General features: G+C 33.9%; 1 protein-coding gene across 2 annotated transcripts in view; it reads right to left on the reverse strand.

The window, feature by feature from the left end:
* Positions 1-8,390: 8,390 nt before the first annotated feature.
* LOC120351476 (zinc finger protein 829-like) overlaps positions 8,391-21,691 on the reverse strand; it is a 221,931-nt gene continuing 208,630 nt past the window's right edge. Inside the window, exons 7-8 of one of the 2 annotated variants that reach the window (XM_039429022.1) lie at positions 17,803-17,883; positions 8,391-13,296 (exon numbers count right to left, since the gene is read on the reverse strand). In XM_039429022.1, coding sequence (XP_039284956.1) covers positions 13,031-13,296; positions 17,803-17,883 — 347 coding nt within the window. In that variant the 3' untranslated portion in view covers positions 8,391-13,030. Of the gene's footprint in view, positions 13,297-17,802; positions 17,887-21,691 lie in introns of both variants that reach the window. The other variant, XM_039429021.1, reaches the window with a different exon arrangement.

Consider the following 21,691-nt stretch of genomic DNA (forward strand, 5'->3'; position numbering starts at 1 on the left):
TCTTTTGAAATCCAAGAATAATGAATCTAGGTTTCAATATGTTTGAAGTTGTCTTAACTGTCCATTGAAGATTGGTAGTTTCAGGTAATTGTGGAAATTCATGCAATTCCCATGATCTGAATGGAATGGTAATTGGTATATCACTATGTGTTAAACTCAGCAGATCAAGACGAACAGTGTCAGAAGCATGTATATAGGGTACTTTCCATTGTAGTTTTGTAATATCAATTTTCACCAATTTTGCTGTCTCTGATTCAATACAATTTAAGTCTGATGATGATCTTAATAGAACAATTTCCTGACAAACATTTAATAGAACTTTTCTATAGTCTTCCATTACACCTAACCACATATCCAGAGGAATGCAAAAGCAGAATTTATCTAAACTTTTCCATCCAGTCAACTTCCATCCTGCATTCTCCATAATTTTTTCATTGAGTTTTGATTGACGTAGATAGTTTTTCATGGTTGTTGTCAATCCTACATTACGTGTGCGATCAACTTCAACCCCTCCCAATTCATATCTGATTTCATCAAATAGGTATGCAACTCCATTATTGATAAGTGAAAAGTCCTTGGTTTCAACATCATTCTTGTCTTTCACTTTGATTTCGCCTTCAATTATGAGAAAACTTCTACTTGGAAGTGTATAAATATCTTCTTGTTTTAAACTAATTCGAATTTCATCATTGTGATTAAATGTCTGTTGAATATATGGTGTGTGAGTGATATACTCATATTTGGTAATACTCTCATCAAGATGTACACTCTGATCAACAAGTAATATATCCGACTTGACTTCTTTCCTATACATTTTTATTATATATTTTTTTCTTCTCAATACAACCTGAGGTGAGTTTTCAAGTAGTTCAGGTTAAAGGCAGAGGGTTAAGCCCCCCCAACCCCCCCCCTTGTGTGGGGGGGGGGTTTAGTGCTGAGGTTTGCTTAAGAAAGGGTCTCAACATAAAAATGCTTGTTGCTCAGTTTCAGAGTTAGGATCCCTTGACAAATAATGGATTTACTGAAAAAAATTATTCTTAGTTATTCAAGAAATTGGATCTACTTTTTCCATATTTTCTGTTCAATCTTGACAAATGGATTCGTTATTAGATTTACTGGAAAAAGTTATTCTTGTAGATTTTTTGTAAAATTAACGGTTTCTTAGTTATTCAAGAAATAAAAAAAGCTGGATCTAGTTTTCCCATGAGATCCTTATTTTCTGTTCAATCTTGACAAATGAGGTGTCAATGGATTCGTTATTAGATTTACTGGAAAAAGTTACTCTTGTAGATTTTTTGTAAAATTAACGGTTTCTTAGTTATTCAAGAAATAAAAAAAGCTGGATCTAGTTTTCCCATGAGATCCTTATTTTTTGTTCAATCTTGACAAATGGGGTGTCAATGGATTCGTTATGTGATTTACTGGAAAAAGTTACTCTTGTAGATTTTTTGTAAAATTAACGGTTTCTTAGTTATTCAAGAAATAAAAAAAGCTGGATCTAGTTTTTTTTTCCAAAAAAGTGGGAAATCTTCATTTGAGGTTTATTGTGAGATTAGGGGTATGGCTAGGTTAGGTTAGATCAGATTACATTGGATTGGGCAAGGTTAGAACCAAGAATCAGATTTGGGGCAGATTTGGGGGCAGCTTTGGGGCAGCTTTGGGGCAGCTTTGGGGCAGTACTCTCACTTTACCCCTACTCTTTTTCAATATCTTTGTTTGAAGAAAATCAAGTTGCTGGTATTCAGTCTCCTCGTTGTAATCTTTCTTGAAATCCAGCGAATGATGACTTGGTAAAACAGTAAAATGATTAATTTAAGGCTTAACTGTTTGAGTGTCAAATAATGCCATGTCTAAAATCAAATATCAATGAACCAACAGAAAATCTTCCTACAAAAAAGGTATTGTCAAGTTGAAACATTTTTCTATCAACCAAGCTACGATAGTATTACAATAGTAAAGGTTAGTATAGTATTACAATGTATTTGGTTAGGATATGATTTACTCCAATGGGATAAGTTACTGAATAATCTAGCAAATAATTTTGCTCATTTTTCTATTGTGTGACACTTGGGTACTGAATTAAAAATGACTGTAGTAATAACATTATATTATCCAAGCAATGAAATTCGTTAAGTAGGTACCTAATAACTTATCCATTACCGGTACCTTACTAATACTTTATGGGGTTATTATTTAATGTTCACTTGTGAAATACTCATTAATCATAGATTGAAATTATATTAGTTATTGCAGACTGATGATAGTTACTTTCTGGTTGGGTTTATTATTGTTGTTAGCACCAAATTCCAGTTGGTTCATAACTCCAGGCTCTTCACATACCGGTATTTGACAAACTGACCGATGCACAATAAATTTCGATCTGTTATTTAGTGAAGTATGTTCACTACAGTTACAACAAACAAACACCATTGTAAGCCTTTCATATGTCTTTACATTTATTCGTAACATTTATTGTTACTGAACCGGCTTTTCATACACACTTTTGCAGCTAGTAAAAACTCACAACACAGTCTGACCTAGCCTAAAAACATAAGATTTTTGGCGGCAACTAACAAGAAACCGTCAGGCTGAGCTAAGGATAAGAGCAGTATCTACAGCTTTTATTTTTCATAACAGCCGTATCTGCCAAATCACTGCTACAATACTCAGGCAAAGAGCAGTATCTGACAATGCACTTACTGCTCTTTTGCTTAGTACTAGTAGATACTGCTCTTATGCTGTGTTCTTGCTTGCTGGTTTTGTAGATACGGCTATACTGCTTATAGCAAAGTGTCTATATCTCGAGAACGGATACGGCTATACTTGCAGATACGTCTTTTAAACCTAGTCCATTGGATTCCCCGCCTAAAAATACATGGTATTCGATATATAACTCAAAATATGAAAATTTGTAGATACGGCCCTTTCGCTTAGCAGTGCAGATTTCTGTGTACTGTGAAAAGTAATACATTTCTCTACCCATGCTATACTGTACTGAAATACCTTTCTCTACCTATACTTTACTGTACTGAAATACCTCTCAATGGTTAGCGCTAATTCTCTGTGTACTCTCTGCCATGCAAATCACATGCCTTCCGATGTGAGTGAAATTGAATACCTCAACAGAAAAGCTGGAAAAAGCAAAAGAAAGAAGAATGCAAAAGAAGTCACCGCTAATTGCGAATCTGGCTTTAGATTGACAGCGAAAAGAGTAGACCTGATGTCTGACAGCGGAAGAAGGAATTTGGCAAGAGAATTTCAGAAAAGAAGCAGAAGAAGAAGTAGAAGGAGATGAGGAAGAAGGAGAGATACAGTGAAGGAATGCAGGCAGCTTTGTGATACCGCCTCTGAGTAAGGCACTCCGAAGGTGTTTAGGTGCCTTTTTAATTCTAAAGGTATTTTATGTTATGAAAATATTCGAAAAATTTCGCTTGAATGTAGTTAATCTGATTTTGTTTTTGGATCTACTTGATCTGACGCAGAGCCCAAAGGTAAAAAATTAAAGATGGTCCGACAGAGCTTGGAATAATAAGTGTAGATGCTATTTATCTCTTTTCTGTATGGGGTTACTTTTTATAGAAATAGAGAGGAAAATAAAAATCTCAAGTGTAGATGATTTCTTCCGAACTTCTGAAGATTCAGATAAATAGTTTGAAATGAGTCTTACAATATAACAATAAATTTTGTGTGTTTTCTCAAGTCTCCAGAACGCTTTAAAATGGTAGAAAAAGAACCCGAAAACTTCAGTTATAGGTATTTGTTGTTGATTGACGAATCATAGGTAGGAGTCAAATTACTGACATTATTAAAAAAAATCCAATCCAATTTGCAGCGAAACTGCAAAACTTCGAAAACTTTTAACTCGAATCGTGAGATATGAGTAGATTTGGAATAATGCAATGTTCAGAAATACTCACTATTGAGGAAATTCAACTTTAATTATTTTGTGGCCCTTTCCATCATATTGTATTGTATGCTATGTTATGAGTCGATAGTGCATGTATTTGAAATTTTCTTCAATTCCTATAATATTTCAAACATTGAATCTCTTTACTTATCTCGAGTTTCAGAAAATGCCGATTCCAATTTTGAATTGCATAGCCTCGAATGACAATAAAATGTAGCTCATCCAGTGACGTAGAGTCATCAGCCAATGAGAGCCAATTGTGGGCGTGACCTTGAACTAATCTGAAGTTTTCTGCCTCGTGATTGGTTGACATTTTGTGACGTAGTGTATCTGTCAGCTAATGTTTGAATAGGCTTCCACTAATAGCAATACGGAGGGGCGTTTTGTGAGGTAACTTCTTCCTCACTTCTTCTTGGAAAACTTTAATATATTTGGATTGATACAAATTCTTTTGCTTGGAGTTGCTCCCTCCTTTTTTCAAATCACAACCAAGTGTGATGTAAGAATAAGTAAACTATGAGTATGTAATTTTTGATTATCTTGAGAAAGTATGGTAAACGTGAAGAACTTGATGATCTTGATAAATATGATTAGAATGAAGTGAGTTTCAGGTAGCTATACCCTATTACGAGCAATATCATAGGGAGAATTCAATTGTAAAAGATGTGAATATTGTTTATCGAATCACGTTTGTATGATGAAATACAACAAAACGAAATTTTGTAGCAATAAAAGATAATTTGAGCAAGCAATCGATTTACTCAAGCTCAACTGGCTTGAGTTGAACAAATCTATTTTTGTCATTAATTTTCTTTTGCAACCATTGAATAATACTGTGATTATCATAATCAATCAATAATTTAGCCAGCATTATGATGCTATTTCAGGGTGACTGAATAGATTACATTGAAGAGTGTGTCATATCAACTGTCATATGCCAGTCCACTTTTTATTCTTTCGCTGAGGATGATCCCCTTATAATTTTGAAGCTTGTGCTTGACTAATGGGAGGAATGATAAGGCATTGATAAACTTCAACTCCTCAGAGAGTTTTAGGAAAAAAAAATAGTTGTAGAAGTAATTTTGAATCTCATATGTTGATGGAGCAGCCACTCATACAATGAGAGTATCAAGCGTTCATCACTTTAATAAATGATCACATCGACACCTCTAGGCTTCGAATCTTCTACGTCTATAAAATCCAATTCAATTGAATATGAACTACTATTTTGATAAGTTATCCTCTCTGTTATTCAATTTAATACTTCAAGGAAAACATATCTGCTTCTGCAGGAGTCTCCTTCTTTGTTTCATATTTATTTTCCAAAACCTAATCTATGGTTGATGTGCTCGATTATTCTCGGCCACCCAACTTAGCCAAGATCATCAGTAAAACACCTGGTAACCGGGCAATTTGTACTCGAAAATAGAATATTCCTTCCAAAGTTAAATACCGGCCTGGTGAAGGCTCGATCTTAATGCATCAGAGCCAAGATTAATAGCAGATCTTCAATGTGGTTTGGCTGCCCAACCCTTCAACCCGTTGACGAACATTAATAGAATTGTTGACGAAGTAGTTGAATCAACGGTTACTGGTCAACAATTTTGGATTCCATCACGAACTGCGATTATTAACTCACTCGAAAATGATGAATTGAAGACTACCAGTCCAGTTTTTGAAACTGTTGTGATAGAAAATTACTCACTTTGACAACGAGATCTTTCAGCTGGGTTGACATCTTCTTGTTCTATTCATGTTCTATTCTTCTTCTTGTTCGTTCCATGTAACTATATAACTATGGTTATATAGTTACTGAAGTTCCATGTTTTCAAATTGAGCGTTGAAACAACATTTTCAAAAAAAAGACTGCTAGTCTTGAAATTTATCAAATTTCAAGTGATTCCATTTCTCTGTTCCCTGACGAGGTTTAGTTTTTCATTAATATTGTTGGAGTTTATAAAATAGTTTAGTTTTTAAGATTAAGGTTCTTGGAACAAGAACCTTGGTTAAGGTTGAACCAGGTTTCAACACTTAACCCAGGGTACGGTAATGTTGAACAACATTTTCAAAAAAAAAAATACTGCTAGTCTTAAAATTTAACAAATTTCAAGTGATTCCATCTCTTTGTTTTGTGACGAGGTTTTGTTTTAAGGGTGTGCAAAGGCTATAAATAAACTTTCTACTCGTGGTATTTTTTAAAGTTTTTCGAGTTGTATATCAATAAGCTAACAAAATAAAAAAAAATTCTCTGGAAAACATTTTTTTCGATCATTACTTTTTGAGATATGAGCGTCTGAAGTTTGAATCTTTGGGGTGGGGCAGAACATTTCAAATTCGGTAAAATATAAATTCATGAGATTCAGATGATGAATTGTTATTGTACTTCATGGTATTGTTGATCTAATAAAACAAAAATTTTCTGAAAATATCCATTTTTGAGAAAGTTATTCAATTTACCAGAAATAACCAAAAATAACTTAACAAAAAGTTTATTTGGGTTATTTTTAGTTAATTGAATAACTATCTTTAAAATGGATATTTTCAGAGATTTTTATTTTACTAGATCAACAATACAATGAAGAATCTATCCTCCAAATCTCAGGGATTCATCTCTTACCGAATTTGAAATGTTCTGTCCCAAGAATTTAAACTTTAGGCGCTCATATCTCAAAAAGTAATGATCAGAATAAAAATGTTTTCCTGAGAAAAGTTTTTCATTTTGATAGCTTAATGATATAAAAATCGAAAAACTTTGAAAAATATCACGAGTAGAAAGTTTATTTTTAGCCTTTGCTCAGCCTTAATTGTTGAAGTTTATAAAATAATTTTGTTTCAAAGATCAAGGTTCTACTGCTTCATGACAGATTTTCATTCTCTGCTGATTAAACACGTTAATGTTTCAACAGGTTCTTCAACTAGTTAACCCCTTCCAAAACAGTTCCATTCCATCAACGCTCAACTAGTCACTACTGGACGCTTCACTCGCTTATTAATGCATCTTCTGTAGTCGATTAGTGACTGAGGAGTGACTGCTCGAGAAGCGTGCACTTCCAGTCATCTAGTCATTTAGTCATTCCTGTCCAGTCATTTCCAGCGAGCGAGTTAATGACCACACATTCAATGATCTAGCTACAGAAATGAGCTTATGTGGCCCACCTCACAACATACACCTCATATTATTATCGAACCATCTTGTTTTGCTCTGTTATTATAATGTAATATATGCTAAGGTTTTCTACTCTTCCCTATTTCAACAGAAGACGTTTCAACAGTGTGAGTTCAAACCGAGTTTGATGATTAAAATCAATCCGTTGTTCCATTTATTATGATATTCAATTGCATTAATAAATGAATGAATTTGATCCACTTCGCATTCGAACCACGCAACCATATATGATATCTAATATAATATGATATTTCGTTCAGTCCAACCAAACTCATTCTGTTGAGCTGCTTACATACAGAGAGATCCGATAGCATATTATGAGATCGGTGATAGCGAAGCGATGAAAACTGGAATTACTCTCTCAATAAATACCAAGATGAATTGTTCAGTAGGCTACATAGTGAGATAATAGCAACGGTCCAGCAAAAGATCAGCCTCTAGTTCAATTTCAATTTACAAGTCTAATATTGAGCTATGTTGCTTTGATATTGGATGTTTGGAGGATGAATACGAAATAAATTCTTAAGAACAACAATATTAATCGAAAATATACATTTATTGATGAAAATATTTTGTAATTAGATAGTCATTGTTATATTATTTCCAATAATTCTATGTGCAATCCTTAACAATTTACATGACTAGAGATAAAGTAGAGATACATAATGATGCACTTATAATAAGAAAATATCCTACATAACTAAGTTTTTAAAGCAATCCTTAACCATGCTTTTTTCGTTGTAAATCTATAACACAAATAATTCATTCAATAAGTATAATACAATATCGAACAGAGATTATGCATTACTTATTTGAAGTATTTTCAGGACTCTAAAGATATATTAAATAATTGTTCTGTAATTTCGAAGGAAAACATTTGAATCATTCAACTTCTATATTTTAGTAGAATAATAATTGACCGAAACCAAATCATAGTAATTGAAACATTTTTTGTTATTTATGCCAACAGAATTAATATTCATAACAGAGAATACATTTAATTCCACATGAATAAAAACGATGTTCATGAATATCTTCCAGCTACCCAGCTTGATTTTAGAAAAGATGATAATAAATCATTGAGATCAAAACAATAGGAATTAATAAGACCTATTATACATCCAATTCCATAATTTTGTATTAGAACTACATTATTTTTTGTAGTGTTATTTCAGTCTTATTTTAAGAGATTACTTTCCATTAATGATGGAAGATATAGGTCGTAATTTAAAATTTGAATATTTTTTTTAAATTGAGCTTAGAAAGAATAATAAACTGTTTTCGATTATGCAGAGAAATGTTTTTTGCAGGATCTAAGTTAATACTCCTCTCTTAATCAGTTTGAAAACTCAATCTTCATGAAATTCAATTATCATACTTCATGAAAAAGTTGGAATAAATAATGCTGAAGTAATTTGTTCAGCTAACAAATTTCATCATTTAAATGAATGTAGGCCATACAATTACAATGCTTTTTGCAGACCTTCCTAGTGCACTAAGTGTTAAACATAAATATACACATGCTATCACATAGTAAGTTGAATACATAATGAGCTAATACTATTATAAATAATACAGCGACCGACAATAATCTATTGAGATTCTGTTCCTACTTGAGAAGTACTCATTTACAATCACGATGAGAATAATTAATACTAGTTTAACTAATTCCACTACAGCATCAGATATACACATAACACAAGAGTCGGCCTACAATGATAATATAGTAATAAATTAGTTTGTCAAATATGAACAAAAAATGATGAAGCAGATGAAAATTCCCGAAAAGGATGTATTTATGGATAATATATTTTACAAATTACCAATAACTCTGCTACAGCATCCATAACATTAACATAAATCACAATATTTTTGTTCAATTTTTAATGAATTTGTGCAGTTTCCATTCAATTACATAAATATTCAAAAGTGCTTGAAATATCTTCATTAATAGATAACATTGAGCTTGATACCATGAAGACTACAAAATTTGTTGAAATTCCCATATAGTTTTAATCATAAATAGAAATACAAATCTCAGTACCCTTTTTGAAAAGAGACAATTTTAATCATATCTCATAAATATAAGAACTATACAGATATTTTACATTGTACGATACACTTATTTCTTCAAAGGATGGATTGGAGATATGATTTTCACTGATAACATTTTACAATACCATATCAGCTGTGCTAATAGTGAAGTTGTGTTTCTTTTCTGGCTCAAAATTTTGCAAAATTACTCAAAAATTTCCAATTTGTAGAGATTTGAGTGGAATATTTCTGTTTTTAATCCGTTTTTAAACATCAAAATTCAAATTTTTTAGTTTAGTCATTAGTTTTGAAGTGGAAATTGGTGTTTTTGGAGTGAAAATAAAATCTTAACCTTATTCTTTTTTGAAACTTTTATTTGTAAAATTTGGGAGAAGACAGTTTTGGGCTATGCCTGTTGTCTTCTCCCAATCATATTATATTTATTATAATTATGATTTGTAATTGTCAATGAAATAAATAAATAAATAAAAATGATTGGAAGAGCCAAATTGCATAAATAAGCATTGAAACTGTGATTATAAAATTTACTGTTATAAAGTAATGTTTACTTATTAATATCGATTGATTTTAGTACTATTCTGAACCCAAAGCGTCAAGTAGGTCTTTCTATTTGATGAATATTAAGTGGCTTAAGAATATGACCTGCGTGTCCGTTGATGCAAGATGGGTTGTTCAGTTCAATTATTTTATAATCAAGTAACAAGAAAAAATTGACAAAAATGTATAATATTTTCAAAGCACTGAGTTAGCGGGTCGTCAGTGCGCATGACTGGAGATCAGCTGTCAGCTAACCGGTCACTTTGCTAATCCGAGATGCGAAACTCAAGGAAGGAATGTTTACTGATCGGAGTTAAAAAAGTGGAATGTGAAGAAGGAATGCTTGCTCAGTGAGATTCTCTCTATACTGTCAGTATTTCTCATAGAATCTAACAATACCTTCGATTTGAATAATGCTGACAGTTCATTGTGAAACTCTAGAGGGTTGGAAACTGTCAGAATTCTTCTTATAAACTCCTCAACTCTCCAGATTTATTCAATGCTGACAGTTTTATGTGAAACTCCAGAGGGTTGGAAAAGATGGTAATATGCATACGGAACAGAGAAGAAAGAGGAGGAGCGAGTAAAAGAGACAGCCTGACAAAACAGGCTGAGTTTCGCTTTGCTCTAGTGAGTTTAGACAGTGGAAGATGGATAGCGTTAGCCAATCAAGGGTGGCCTTACATCTCACATCAACCTGCATAATAACAAGATGAATATTTTGGATGTGAAATTTTCTCATCGATCACAAGATGTAGAAGATTTCAATCTCTAATAAAAAATAACAATCTTGTCATAATAGATTGCAATAATTTATTGTTCAGAGTTGATTGCTAGTTTGAGTGTTGGATAAGTACAAGAATAGTATAGTATAGTATAGCTATATTATACTATCCTTGGGATAAGAGCGGAGAATTTGAATAAAGCAAAAAACGCTTGACGCTGTGTTGTGTTGAGTAAAGTATTGGATTGATATTCGATTTTTTGAATCCAATCACTCACCCTTCAAACGTTATTAATTCATTCTATTATCACAATACTATTTACCTCACTAACACAATTTTTCGCTCTATAAATATCTACTTTATCAGAAGAATACCATCAGTGTTCTTATTTGAAGCTTGGTATTTCTCCCGGAAATTGTATGATTCGCACCCATACATATAATACATTCCATTCAGTCTACATATGGGAAAGAATTGGAAATTGCATTTGGTAAAATGCTGATTAATGAATAATAATTATTAAACTAAAATACCAATAAAATTCTGTGAATCACCCTTGCATTACTGTATATTCGCAGTAGCAGAAGTGTTCATGGTGATTAGCAGCATTTAATTCGGATTTTCATTAAATAATAATTATTCATTCCATTCAGGGTTATTGAAGAGTATAATCGATTTTATTCGAGGGAAATATACAACTTTTTCAATTTTTAAGCTATGTTTTATCACGTGTCTTTTCAACAATTCCAATTCTCTTGCAATATCAAGTATATTATATTATGTTAAATTGTATTGAATCATGTATAATATAGAAATTCGCAAGTTAAAAGTATCTTACAATCCATCCCATACAAGAAATAACCTATCATCTTCTGAACTTAAATAAATAATATGCCTACTCAAACCAAACTACATAACTTAGAATTAAACAAATCACAAAATTTACAGAATAATCATATTATAAACACAGATTATCACAACAAAGAACACATAAACAGGATACACAATGAATAAATACAATTTTTAATTGATATAGAATGTGATAATGAACCTTGTAGCTATTATCACTTGTTATCACATGTTTCATTACAATTGTGAGGTTTAATCTTGAGCCTCAACATTGTGCACAGAAATAAATATTTTTACAGGAATTTGAATAATATTGGAACAATAATAATGACGCTCTATTGAGCTTCAAATAAGGTTCTTATTGTGAGAATATGAATTCTGATATTGGACAAACTTCCTATTTTAATTATAGAAAAGTTGTCTGATATCCGATTTCAAATAATCTAATCCACGAACAGCATTCAAAGATGAAGAACCTTCCGCTGGAAAATTGATAATGGAAATTACCTATAATTAGTCTAGTAACGATACCATCCATAAGCGTGTTTATAGGTAGTATTGTCAGTAGTTTCGTAGCACTGAACTATCATAGAGCAGTCTAAAGCCCTCTGAACAAGCTGTCTAGTTAACAAAACCAAAACTAGTCTACATGTTTCAATAATTGTTTAGACTGTTCTACAAGAGAGCTTATCACATTCTTGGTTTGGAAATTTTAGGATAAGCATTTACAAAATTGAAAAATTTATTCCGCCATCAATTGAGTGGAAGAGTCCTCATCTTAGAAGCATTTTATGGAAACCAAGGGGTTTTCCACTGTCACAGATTCATTAAATAATATATATTCATATGATTCAGATATATTATGATATATTTTATGATTCAGATTCATATGATAGGTTGAAAAATCAATGTCATGAGTTTCAAAACCATCAACAGATTTCCCATGCAGGGATTTGTCTCATTCCAAAGAAACTATCGTATTCAAAAAGAGTTTCATGAACGAGATACTACTGATTCGAAATCCAAATTGATCGATCAAACCAAATTCTATACACTACACAATAATCTGATGCAAACATATCTACTTATCAATAAGAAAGAATCAATTCCATCTATTGAGTTTCCCATGTAACAATCCTTTTCAACAAAATATTCAATTTATTGTCATTGTACTCACATCAGATTAAAGATAATGCGAAGCATCATGTCCCAAAACTTTTGTCATAAAAAGTAAAATTCACGCATCTTAGTCCCCCTACATAGAGCTGTTCCATTGATATCAGCAGAAACTATATCTATACAAATATATTGTGTGAATATAATATGATCGTGACTCTGAATGATATAATCATACTTTCAGGCTAATATAAATTCATCTTGTCCTATATAAATTTGCATACATCAAAAGCAACAGAATCTCCACCCAAAGGAGATTAGAAAATAATTCACATGGACACTCTTAAACTGTCTCTCTGGACTATCAATATTAGTTTGCAAGTTTCAATTTACAACCACAAACAGACTCAAGTTCCAGATTGACAATATCGGACAAATTACATATATTTACAAAAAAAAACACAAATAAATTATTAAGCTATAGTACACAGATAATAATTGCCATGATTTGAACATTATAATACTAGTGTTCATTAATGAATTCATTCGATGTGGATAATTAAGGCGTGACATGGAGAAAGAACTATTTTCACATATTTAATTCAATTTCAGTTCATGATCTTTCAGCAGCACGACTTCCACCACGACGACCACCTCACTGCACCGAGTGCCGTCCTAGACAGGATGAATCTCCTCCTCATCATCGCGCTCCTCCGTACCAGTGGTAGACTCCTCGCCGTCGTCCGAGTCACCACATGATCGCAGGGAGGGTGAAGAGGCGGCATCCTTGACTCCTCCCACTCCGCCACCGCCTCCCACCTGTGGAGGCAGCACTCCTCCCTGACTGCTGGCGTAGCAACTGCCACAGAAGCCGTGGGCCAACTGGTTGCTAGCGATCAGGTACACCTTGCCACAACGCACGCATTCCTCTTGGGCGTCACCTAAAACCAAACAAAGAAAGAAAAACATTAATAAATTGAGTAATTGGAGTTGTTGAATTTGAATAAGTGGTTTGGATATTAATCATGAGAAATAAGATAGTAACAAACCGAAGTCAATCAAATCGTGAACAACACATGGATGATTCATTAAGTATGGAATATAATGATGTGTAGTGGATTTTAAGTTTGATAGCAGTCGGATATTAATAAATAAATAAAAATAAAATAAATAAAGGCCTTTATTGAACATTTCAAAGGAATCATTACATGATATTATTGTATATTTAATTGTCGGCAGATCTTCATGGCAAAGTGCCGTCAGGAGGCAATCGGATATTATATTCAGCCTGTTTTACAACTACATGCCGTCAACTTAGGTATATGAAAAATGCTCTTATGAGTTTATGAGCTATGCTCAATTTGAGTTTCAGCCCCGTTTTTCATGTCAAGCTTTCAATAATAACTAAGTTATTGGAACAATTATTGTACGTTATAGTCATTATATCATTATCAAAAGGAAGAGTCTTTTAGAATAGGATTATTTTGTACACAGTTGAAGAAGGTACTCAGGATGCCATTGATTCTACTCAGAGACAATCTAGCATCAAAATATTAATAAGACGAACAGGAAAGTGAATAATCAAGCTGGAATGTTTCTTCAGCAACAACATCCTAGAATATTATATATCCAAGAATGTCAAGAATTTTCAAAACTATCATACAAGGACATTAAATCCATATCAATTCCCAACCCACCATCTAACTTCTAAAATTCAACTCCAGAAAAATCTCGATCAAGTCTATAATTTTTCGTTACTTAATGATCGGGCGACGAAAGTGACATTTAATTCAGATCGTAGACACAAAATGGCGTCTCAGATTGCAACCTTATAGTTTAGAACTAATGAAAAGGGTTCGTCTAATGTCCTCTAGACCAGTAGATGATGCCACTATAACCACATATTCCACTATAATCACAGATCGACTATAATCAACTCAAACCATAGCTACCAATCTTTGCGGTCAATAGTGCTATCAAGTCCTCAACCTGCAATCATGGAGCCACAGCTTTCCAGATCTAAAGTTATTCGTCTCCTCTCTTTATAGACAGCATCTCAATGACGCTTCCACTTCAAAAGTACAAGACTTCAAAAAGTAAACTACTACAACCTGACTCGAAAAATCCCGTCCCATACACTCAAAATTTGCCATGAAAGTGATGATTAGCGAATTTGGGTCCTTTCAATCAATGACCTTTTGGACATTAGACCGTAATGTGCCATTTTTTGAAAATCACCCTCGACCATAGTGTTTTAGGTCCTTTTTGGCAGACGCCAAAATCACCTGCCCGGGCAACTAATGATACTATAGGAAGGGCGGTATCCTCTGATACTCATCTACTTAGGACGAATTTGTTGTAATTCTGAAATAACATGGTTATACTTCAGCAAAAGCTTTGATTCTAGTGTAAAACGAATTCTCCTGTCCATTATCAAATGTCTGAGGCTGGGTAATCGAAAAAAAGGAAATTCAATCATCAATATTGTGATTCGAGATAAGGTTGTATTCTACTGAAGCTATAATATGTATTGACAAATGTATCTATTTGAAATAGTAGAAGATTGAGCGTTAAGCTGAAAACTTGTACTCCTCTGTTATTTTTTAGATGATTAACATTCAAGTTTTATCAATATTCTTTTCTCATCTCATATTTTGAAATAATGAAAGTCAATTTGACAATATCATTCCTCCAACAATTTCAATTCTAAGACGAACTGAAAGTTCTGGAATTGTTATGAAATTTCTTGATAATAATATTACAGCCACCCCTACGAGGACATTCATGACATTCATCTACCAGTGTGATTAACAGAACTATGAAGTTTGAAAGAGATTCCATTTGAGGAGATGGTATTGCAATTTTTACTGGGATATAAATTATTGCACAATGACGTGAAAATTTGAGAAAATTGAAAATTATGACTTAAAACAGCAGAAGAAGGGAAGAAATTTAGATGAAGGAGAAGAAGAAGAGGAAGAAGAAGAAGAAAAAGAAAAAGGAGAGAGAATGAATTACTGGCTAAAGTAGCAACTGGAAGCACCAAGTGGCGCCTTGCTAATGGAGCAAGGCAGGTCCTTTGCCTCTCCCTCTTTCTCCTTCACCTTCTTCTCCTTCCTTCTCCTCACCAGCGACCAGTTTCAAAAGTCAACTACTATCTGCACTCTTCAATTGAATCAGAAACTGCCGCTCTGAACCCCCTTCACTCCTGAACCCCGCTGCCAAATCGCCTGGGGGGCATTCGTGTACTGGCGGCGTTCCTATAAACACCCCTCTACAATCCCACTCGGAACAAGAAATCACTGGTCTATTTACTGGCATTTTATAGAGATGCAATCTAGACGTGAGCTAGGCGAGAGAGATGGAGGGAAAGGGAAAAGAGAGAAGAGAAAGAGAAAATTTGTTCACGATGATGAATGGAGTAAACAAAAGAGAGAAGAAAAATGAAAGAGAGAATTGATTTTTTCTCCCTTCAAAATATACAATAGGATAGAAGGTTTATCCAGGGAAATTCTACAAGCAACAATAATGTATGTTAAATTTTAGTTTAATCCAACAATAGTTCAATTTTGTCATACTGATACATTGAAATATCATATATCATTGATACATAATTATGATACATTGATGAGTATGTCACATTGATATACTAAAGAAAATTTACTATAAAATAAAGGACTCGGAAAAGAAAGAAGAAAAGCTTGAATGTGAGGATAACTAAGAGGAGAATTATGACTAGAGGAAGTGGGGGAAATCACAAAGATGGGCACGAAGATGGAATAGAATCAGAACATTTGAAGTGAACGAGAAGAAGATGTTGAAGGGAATGAGAAGAATATGGAGAAGAAGGAAAAGGAAAAAAACAAAAAAAAATGATAATAAGTAAAAGAGAAAGGGGAAGTAGAAAGGAAATAGGAGAAAAGAAGAGAATAAAAAAGGAGAACAACAAGATGAAGAAAAAAAGAAGAATAACAACAAGAACAAGCAAAAAAAGACGTAAAAGGAGGAGAAAAAGAAAAAGAAGATGCAAAAAGGGAAGAAGGGGAGTATAGATAGGAGAAGAAAAAGAAGAAGAAGAAGAAGAAGAAGAAGAAGAAGAAGAAGAAGAGAAGAAGAAGAAGAAGAAGTGATCATGATTGGCGTCAGCCATCCAGTATAAGCGAGCGTAAAACACCTCTAATCACAGCAGAGATAAAGACAGCTAGCACAGGTCGCAATAATAATAAAAACCACGCGCCTCATCACAAGACCAAGACAAAGAAGAAATTGATTGGACAAAGATGGAGAAGACAAAGTAGCAATTGATCAGACAGAGATAGAGAAGAAAGGAACTGTCGAGATATTGATTGAAGGGAGATGGGAAAGACAATGATGGTGCTCGTTGGAGGAAGATGGAGAAGACAGAGTTGAAATCGATTGAAAGAAGATGGAAAAGGATGGACTTCTTGAATGGAACTAGTTTTGAGAGAATAATACGCCCCGCTCGTGGAAGTAAATTAGCCTCTTTCAATCATAATCCATTCTGAAATGCCTGTTTGGCTTGAGGACCACTTCAGTTTTGAGTCGTGCATTTGCAATTCAATGTTCGACGGATATTGCTTCAAGGAAGAGCAGAGAAACGCCTAGCACGTGGCTACCTCACATTACAAAAAGGAAACTCTTTTCGAAATTGAGAAAATGCCGAGCAGTAAGCATGATACGAGTATCTTATCGCTGAGATTGTACTCAAATACATTGAAGTCTTGTATTAAAAAAAAACTCTTGCTTACTATTCCGAGATAAGTACTACTTGGTTTTGACAATTTTACATACCTGGAGTATTGGGAAAATTAGCTCAAGTATTTTATTATTCTAAACTCAAATTTCCCAGTTTCTAGTTATTGGACAAGAAGTGAAATGCAACCTAAATGGATATTATGTTACTCTATTAATAATTTTAGAGGAGAGCAGTTTTGTTCGAAGCCTGTTGCTCGCAGCCAGTCAGTGCTACTTGATTTGTAATTGTATTGATAAATTGAATAAATAATAAATATAAATTTGAATAATGCAAGCGATGGACATTACGCTGTATAGTGAGGTCCACGTTATAATGGCAGTGGATAAAGATAAAAGAATAGCGATGCCGATTCTCTATATTAATTAATTATATTTCTACACTGGCAAAAACATAATTGACATCGTTGTGGACCTAGAAAATGATATTACCACCTGCTTTGTCGAATGATAGACAAGGATAGCAGAACCAAAGTTGATCAAATACTGTAATTATAACGTGGACGTCACTATAGGATAATTATCGTAGAGTGGCTATGAAGTTTGCATATAGTTTTTCTTATACTCAGTCAATAGTTTAAAGTTACATACTTGAAATATATAGTTTCTTTCTGCTTAAAACCATGATAATTATTAAGAATTTTGGAAATTGTATCATCAATACAAATACTTACCTTCATGTGTTTTCATGTGGGCCCTCAGGTTGCAGGCCAGGGCGAATTTCTTGTTGCAGAGTTCACATGCGTGCGGCTTATCTCCTGAAACAAAACGAAACGATCCTTAAGTTCAATTTATTCGAAATTTATTTGAGAAATTCATTGTAGACTCCTATATTTTTGATGAATATACAAACTTTAACCTGAAAAAAAATTATCCGTTTTCAATGGTGATGATAATCATAATCTATAATATTGTAATAATTGGTTGCAATCCTTGAATTCAATCCTTACGAGTATTTATGAGGAGATCTCATTCATGTTCCATATTGATAAATATTGTATTATAGTAATGCATTTTTGAATTCACCTGTATTTGTTAGTATTTATTATGACAAGTGCAAAAAACAAACAATGATATCAATATGAACTACATGATGATACTGCACATATGATGGTAACTACATAGCTACATCTATAATAATAATCAATAATCTTAGCTACTGATCACAAGTTCTGATCACAGACAGAGAAAACTACAAACAAGGTTTAAAAGCAAACAACCAGTAAACCACAACAAACAGATGCTCACAGACACTATAAAAACTAAAAATAAGATCTAGTTCAGTGGTACAATAAGAGAAACCGTTCAGACAGTAGAAAAACAGTAACTTTCAATGGTCAGCTTGTTAAACTTGAATGAAAATACAAGAACTACATTGATTGATGCCTGATGTGTGCAAGATACATGGAGAAATGCGACTGAAAAGTACCAACTTTACTACAACCAGTATAACACTATTACTATGTCGTATAATATATCTAGTGAGACTCAGTTCAATCTGTCAGTATTGGTTGGATGGAAGGAGTTGATGCTATTCATGAAGAATGCTGACAGATGAAAGTGAATCTCAAGATAGTACATATTTGTAGCGTTCTTTGAAGATCATTATAAACAGTCAGAACTACGTCAATGAGGAGTATCGATGTTGTTTATAAAGAAATCCTAACAGTTCAAAGTGTATCTCACAATAGAAGAGCACATACTTGATCGACCACTTTTATTGTCGTTTTACCGTAACAAGATTCTTCACACAACTTTTTATCGACAATGCAACTTCACGTCAACAAGTTGCAATGTCACAAAAAGATGGAGTTGTACTTTTATCTCAAGCACGTACTAGTAGACACGGTTCTATAACTATGTATATGATGTGGGTCATAAGTATACGTCAGTTTCCGCTAGTCGCGAGCTGGAAAAAGGATGAAGAATGAACAAAACAAACTTCTAGAAGTGTGCTTCCGGAATTTATACTTTTTCTCTCCTTCTTTATCCTTCTCACATTCCCTTTTGCGGCAGATTCTATAATTGGCGTGTGTGCGACACAAGACAAACAAAAAGTGAATGCAATTAAAAAAGGAAACAACTGATCAAAGGAAGTGAAAACAATAAAACGGATCAGGAAAGACTTCCTTCAAAAAAACTTTGGCACACGAATTTTGACCTGAGGATGCACCATTACAGTTTCCGATCAAACAAAGAAATTGGAATAATTCTAGTAATAAATAATTGGATTGAACGGTTTGTTTCCTTCGTTATCAGAGTAGAATGTGTCTATCCGTTTCCTGATATTGGGAGAGATTTTGAGTAGTTTCACCAAAAAAGGAGAAAAAACAGTGATTGAGGAGGATGCAAGGATCTAGTAAGAAACAGTTATTTTTTCAGATCAGTCAGGATTTTAGAGATTATACAATCCATTGAAAAATTGAAGAAATGTAACTTCTGTTACAGAGATCAATTATTTCATTCAGTTTTTCATTGAGCTATTCCCACTTGAAAACAAGTAGATTGCAACATAATACAGAGACTGGAATATTATCATATACAGTATTTATACTAAAAAATGTGTTTTTACTGTATATGCTGTATATACTGTATACTGATCTTGTATAAATGAACTTATTATGCAATAAAAAAAACTCTTGTTAGTAAAAATGATAATATCTTATGTATTCATTATCAAACTTGTGTTGGTAAAATTATGTTAATTGTAAACTTGTGTAAGATATGCTCATATTTGTCCCAGATTTGTGTGTTCTTGGTCATTGAGAGAGTCATGATGGGATATGAACTGAAGTTTCATATGAGATTGGATCAATTGAGAAGTTGATTTGAGAACTCTCATAAATGTCAGCTAGCAGATCCAGCCTAAAGATATAACTCTTTTAATCGGAGGACTTGTGTGACTTTGCTCATCTCAGCTCAAAAACAAAATGTTGATTCAATCTCCAAGTCACTCACTTACAATCCCTCATAAAAATATGAGTGCAACGAATCTTATTTCCTAGAAGGTCCTCGAAGCTATGAAATCATGAGATCTACATGCCTACAATCTCAAAATTAGGGTGCAAATCCGTTCTGTAATTTGACTTGGCATTTTCAAAATAATATGACTCATCAATACTATTTTTCAAAGGAAATAGAGAAGTGCTATAGATAATAGGCTATCAAGAGCAGTGGGAATGTATTTCTCAGTCAAATTCAAGGCAGCAGAAAGTGATAGTGAATACTATAGTGTTCGTTCCAGCTGTCTGTCTGTTGTGGTCCATCTGTTTGAATAGTAATGAAGAAGAATCAGGATAAGAGTGAGAATATAGAGAGAGAATGTGAGAGCTGAAAAAGGAAGAGGTTACAGTAAGAAAGCAAAGGACATTGCATTCTACACTCCGAGTAGAAGAAAAGGTACGAAAAATGATTGTGAGAGGGAATTTAAAACAAGCAGATGAGTGGAAGGAGAATTGAGTAAGAAATCATGATTAATTCATTATGAGGGAGAAGAGACGAGAATGAGGAGGATAACATTAGGGAGGTTAGTAGAATATGGAATGATTTGTAAAACTGAAATGATAGATACGTAGAAGATGGTGATTCAATTTGGAAATTCAAGGGATTTTCAAATTCCCTGAACTCACTTGTCATCCGGGTTCAAGAATTATTAAAACGAAACTGTCATATAATCAGTGATAAGGGGAATTGAAGAACAAGGAAATAGAAGAGTGAATGATAGAAACGATTGAGAATAATGGGGAATACAACTGGGAGAAAAGAAAAATGGAAGCAACATGAATCAGTAAAAAATGTAGAACAGAGAAGTAATAAATGGATTAGGAAAGGGATGGCCGAAAAAAAGATATTAGGAAGAAGATAGAGAAGACGAAGAGGTGGGAAGAGAGAAAATTGAGCGGGAAAGAAATAGGACGAAGGAGGAGATGAAGATGAAGAAAAGGAGAGATTTTGTTTGAATAGGGCATAGCAGATGAGCCATTAATCGTCTGGTAGTTCCCCGGTAGACGAGTAGCTGAAACGTTGAAAAGCAAAGGGAGCGAAGAAGAAGAAGAAGAAGAAGAAGAAGAAGAAGAAGAAGAAGAAGAGGAAGAAAAAGAAGACTGAATAAGACTCAAGCAAGAAGAAAACGAAGAAGATAGAAGCCAGAGAAGCCGGCGGTCGGGCGAAAGGACTTAATACGCAATGGGTGACATCTGAATGGATCGGGGGCTAATTAAAATACTTACCCTTTTGCCCCCCACTCAAGGGTAGAGTGGGGAGGGGTGGACACCGCCAAAGGGCCCCCGAACAACAATGGAGAGCTCGCCGACATGAGAGGGAGTCTGCCGCCGCCATCACGGGGACAATGGGCACCCGGGTCACTGCAGTGCAGTGCATTATGAGACAACTGGCATTGTCTCATGGGTCTCAGACTCTGACTTGGATGGACAATCGGCGGCTGTAGCGGGTAATGTATGTGAGCGGTGACCGCTATTGGACGGACTCTATTCAAATGAGCTGCAGAAGATGTATGGGAAGTGGGAGAATGTTGGAGTGATGATGCAGAAGTGGGAAAGAGGA

The sequence above is a fragment of the Nilaparvata lugens genome, chromosome 5 (genome assembly GCF_014356525.2).
Source record: "Nilaparvata lugens isolate BPH chromosome 5, ASM1435652v1, whole genome shotgun sequence".
In the NCBI taxonomy this organism is placed as follows: Eukaryota; Metazoa; Arthropoda; class Insecta; order Hemiptera; family Delphacidae; genus Nilaparvata; species Nilaparvata lugens.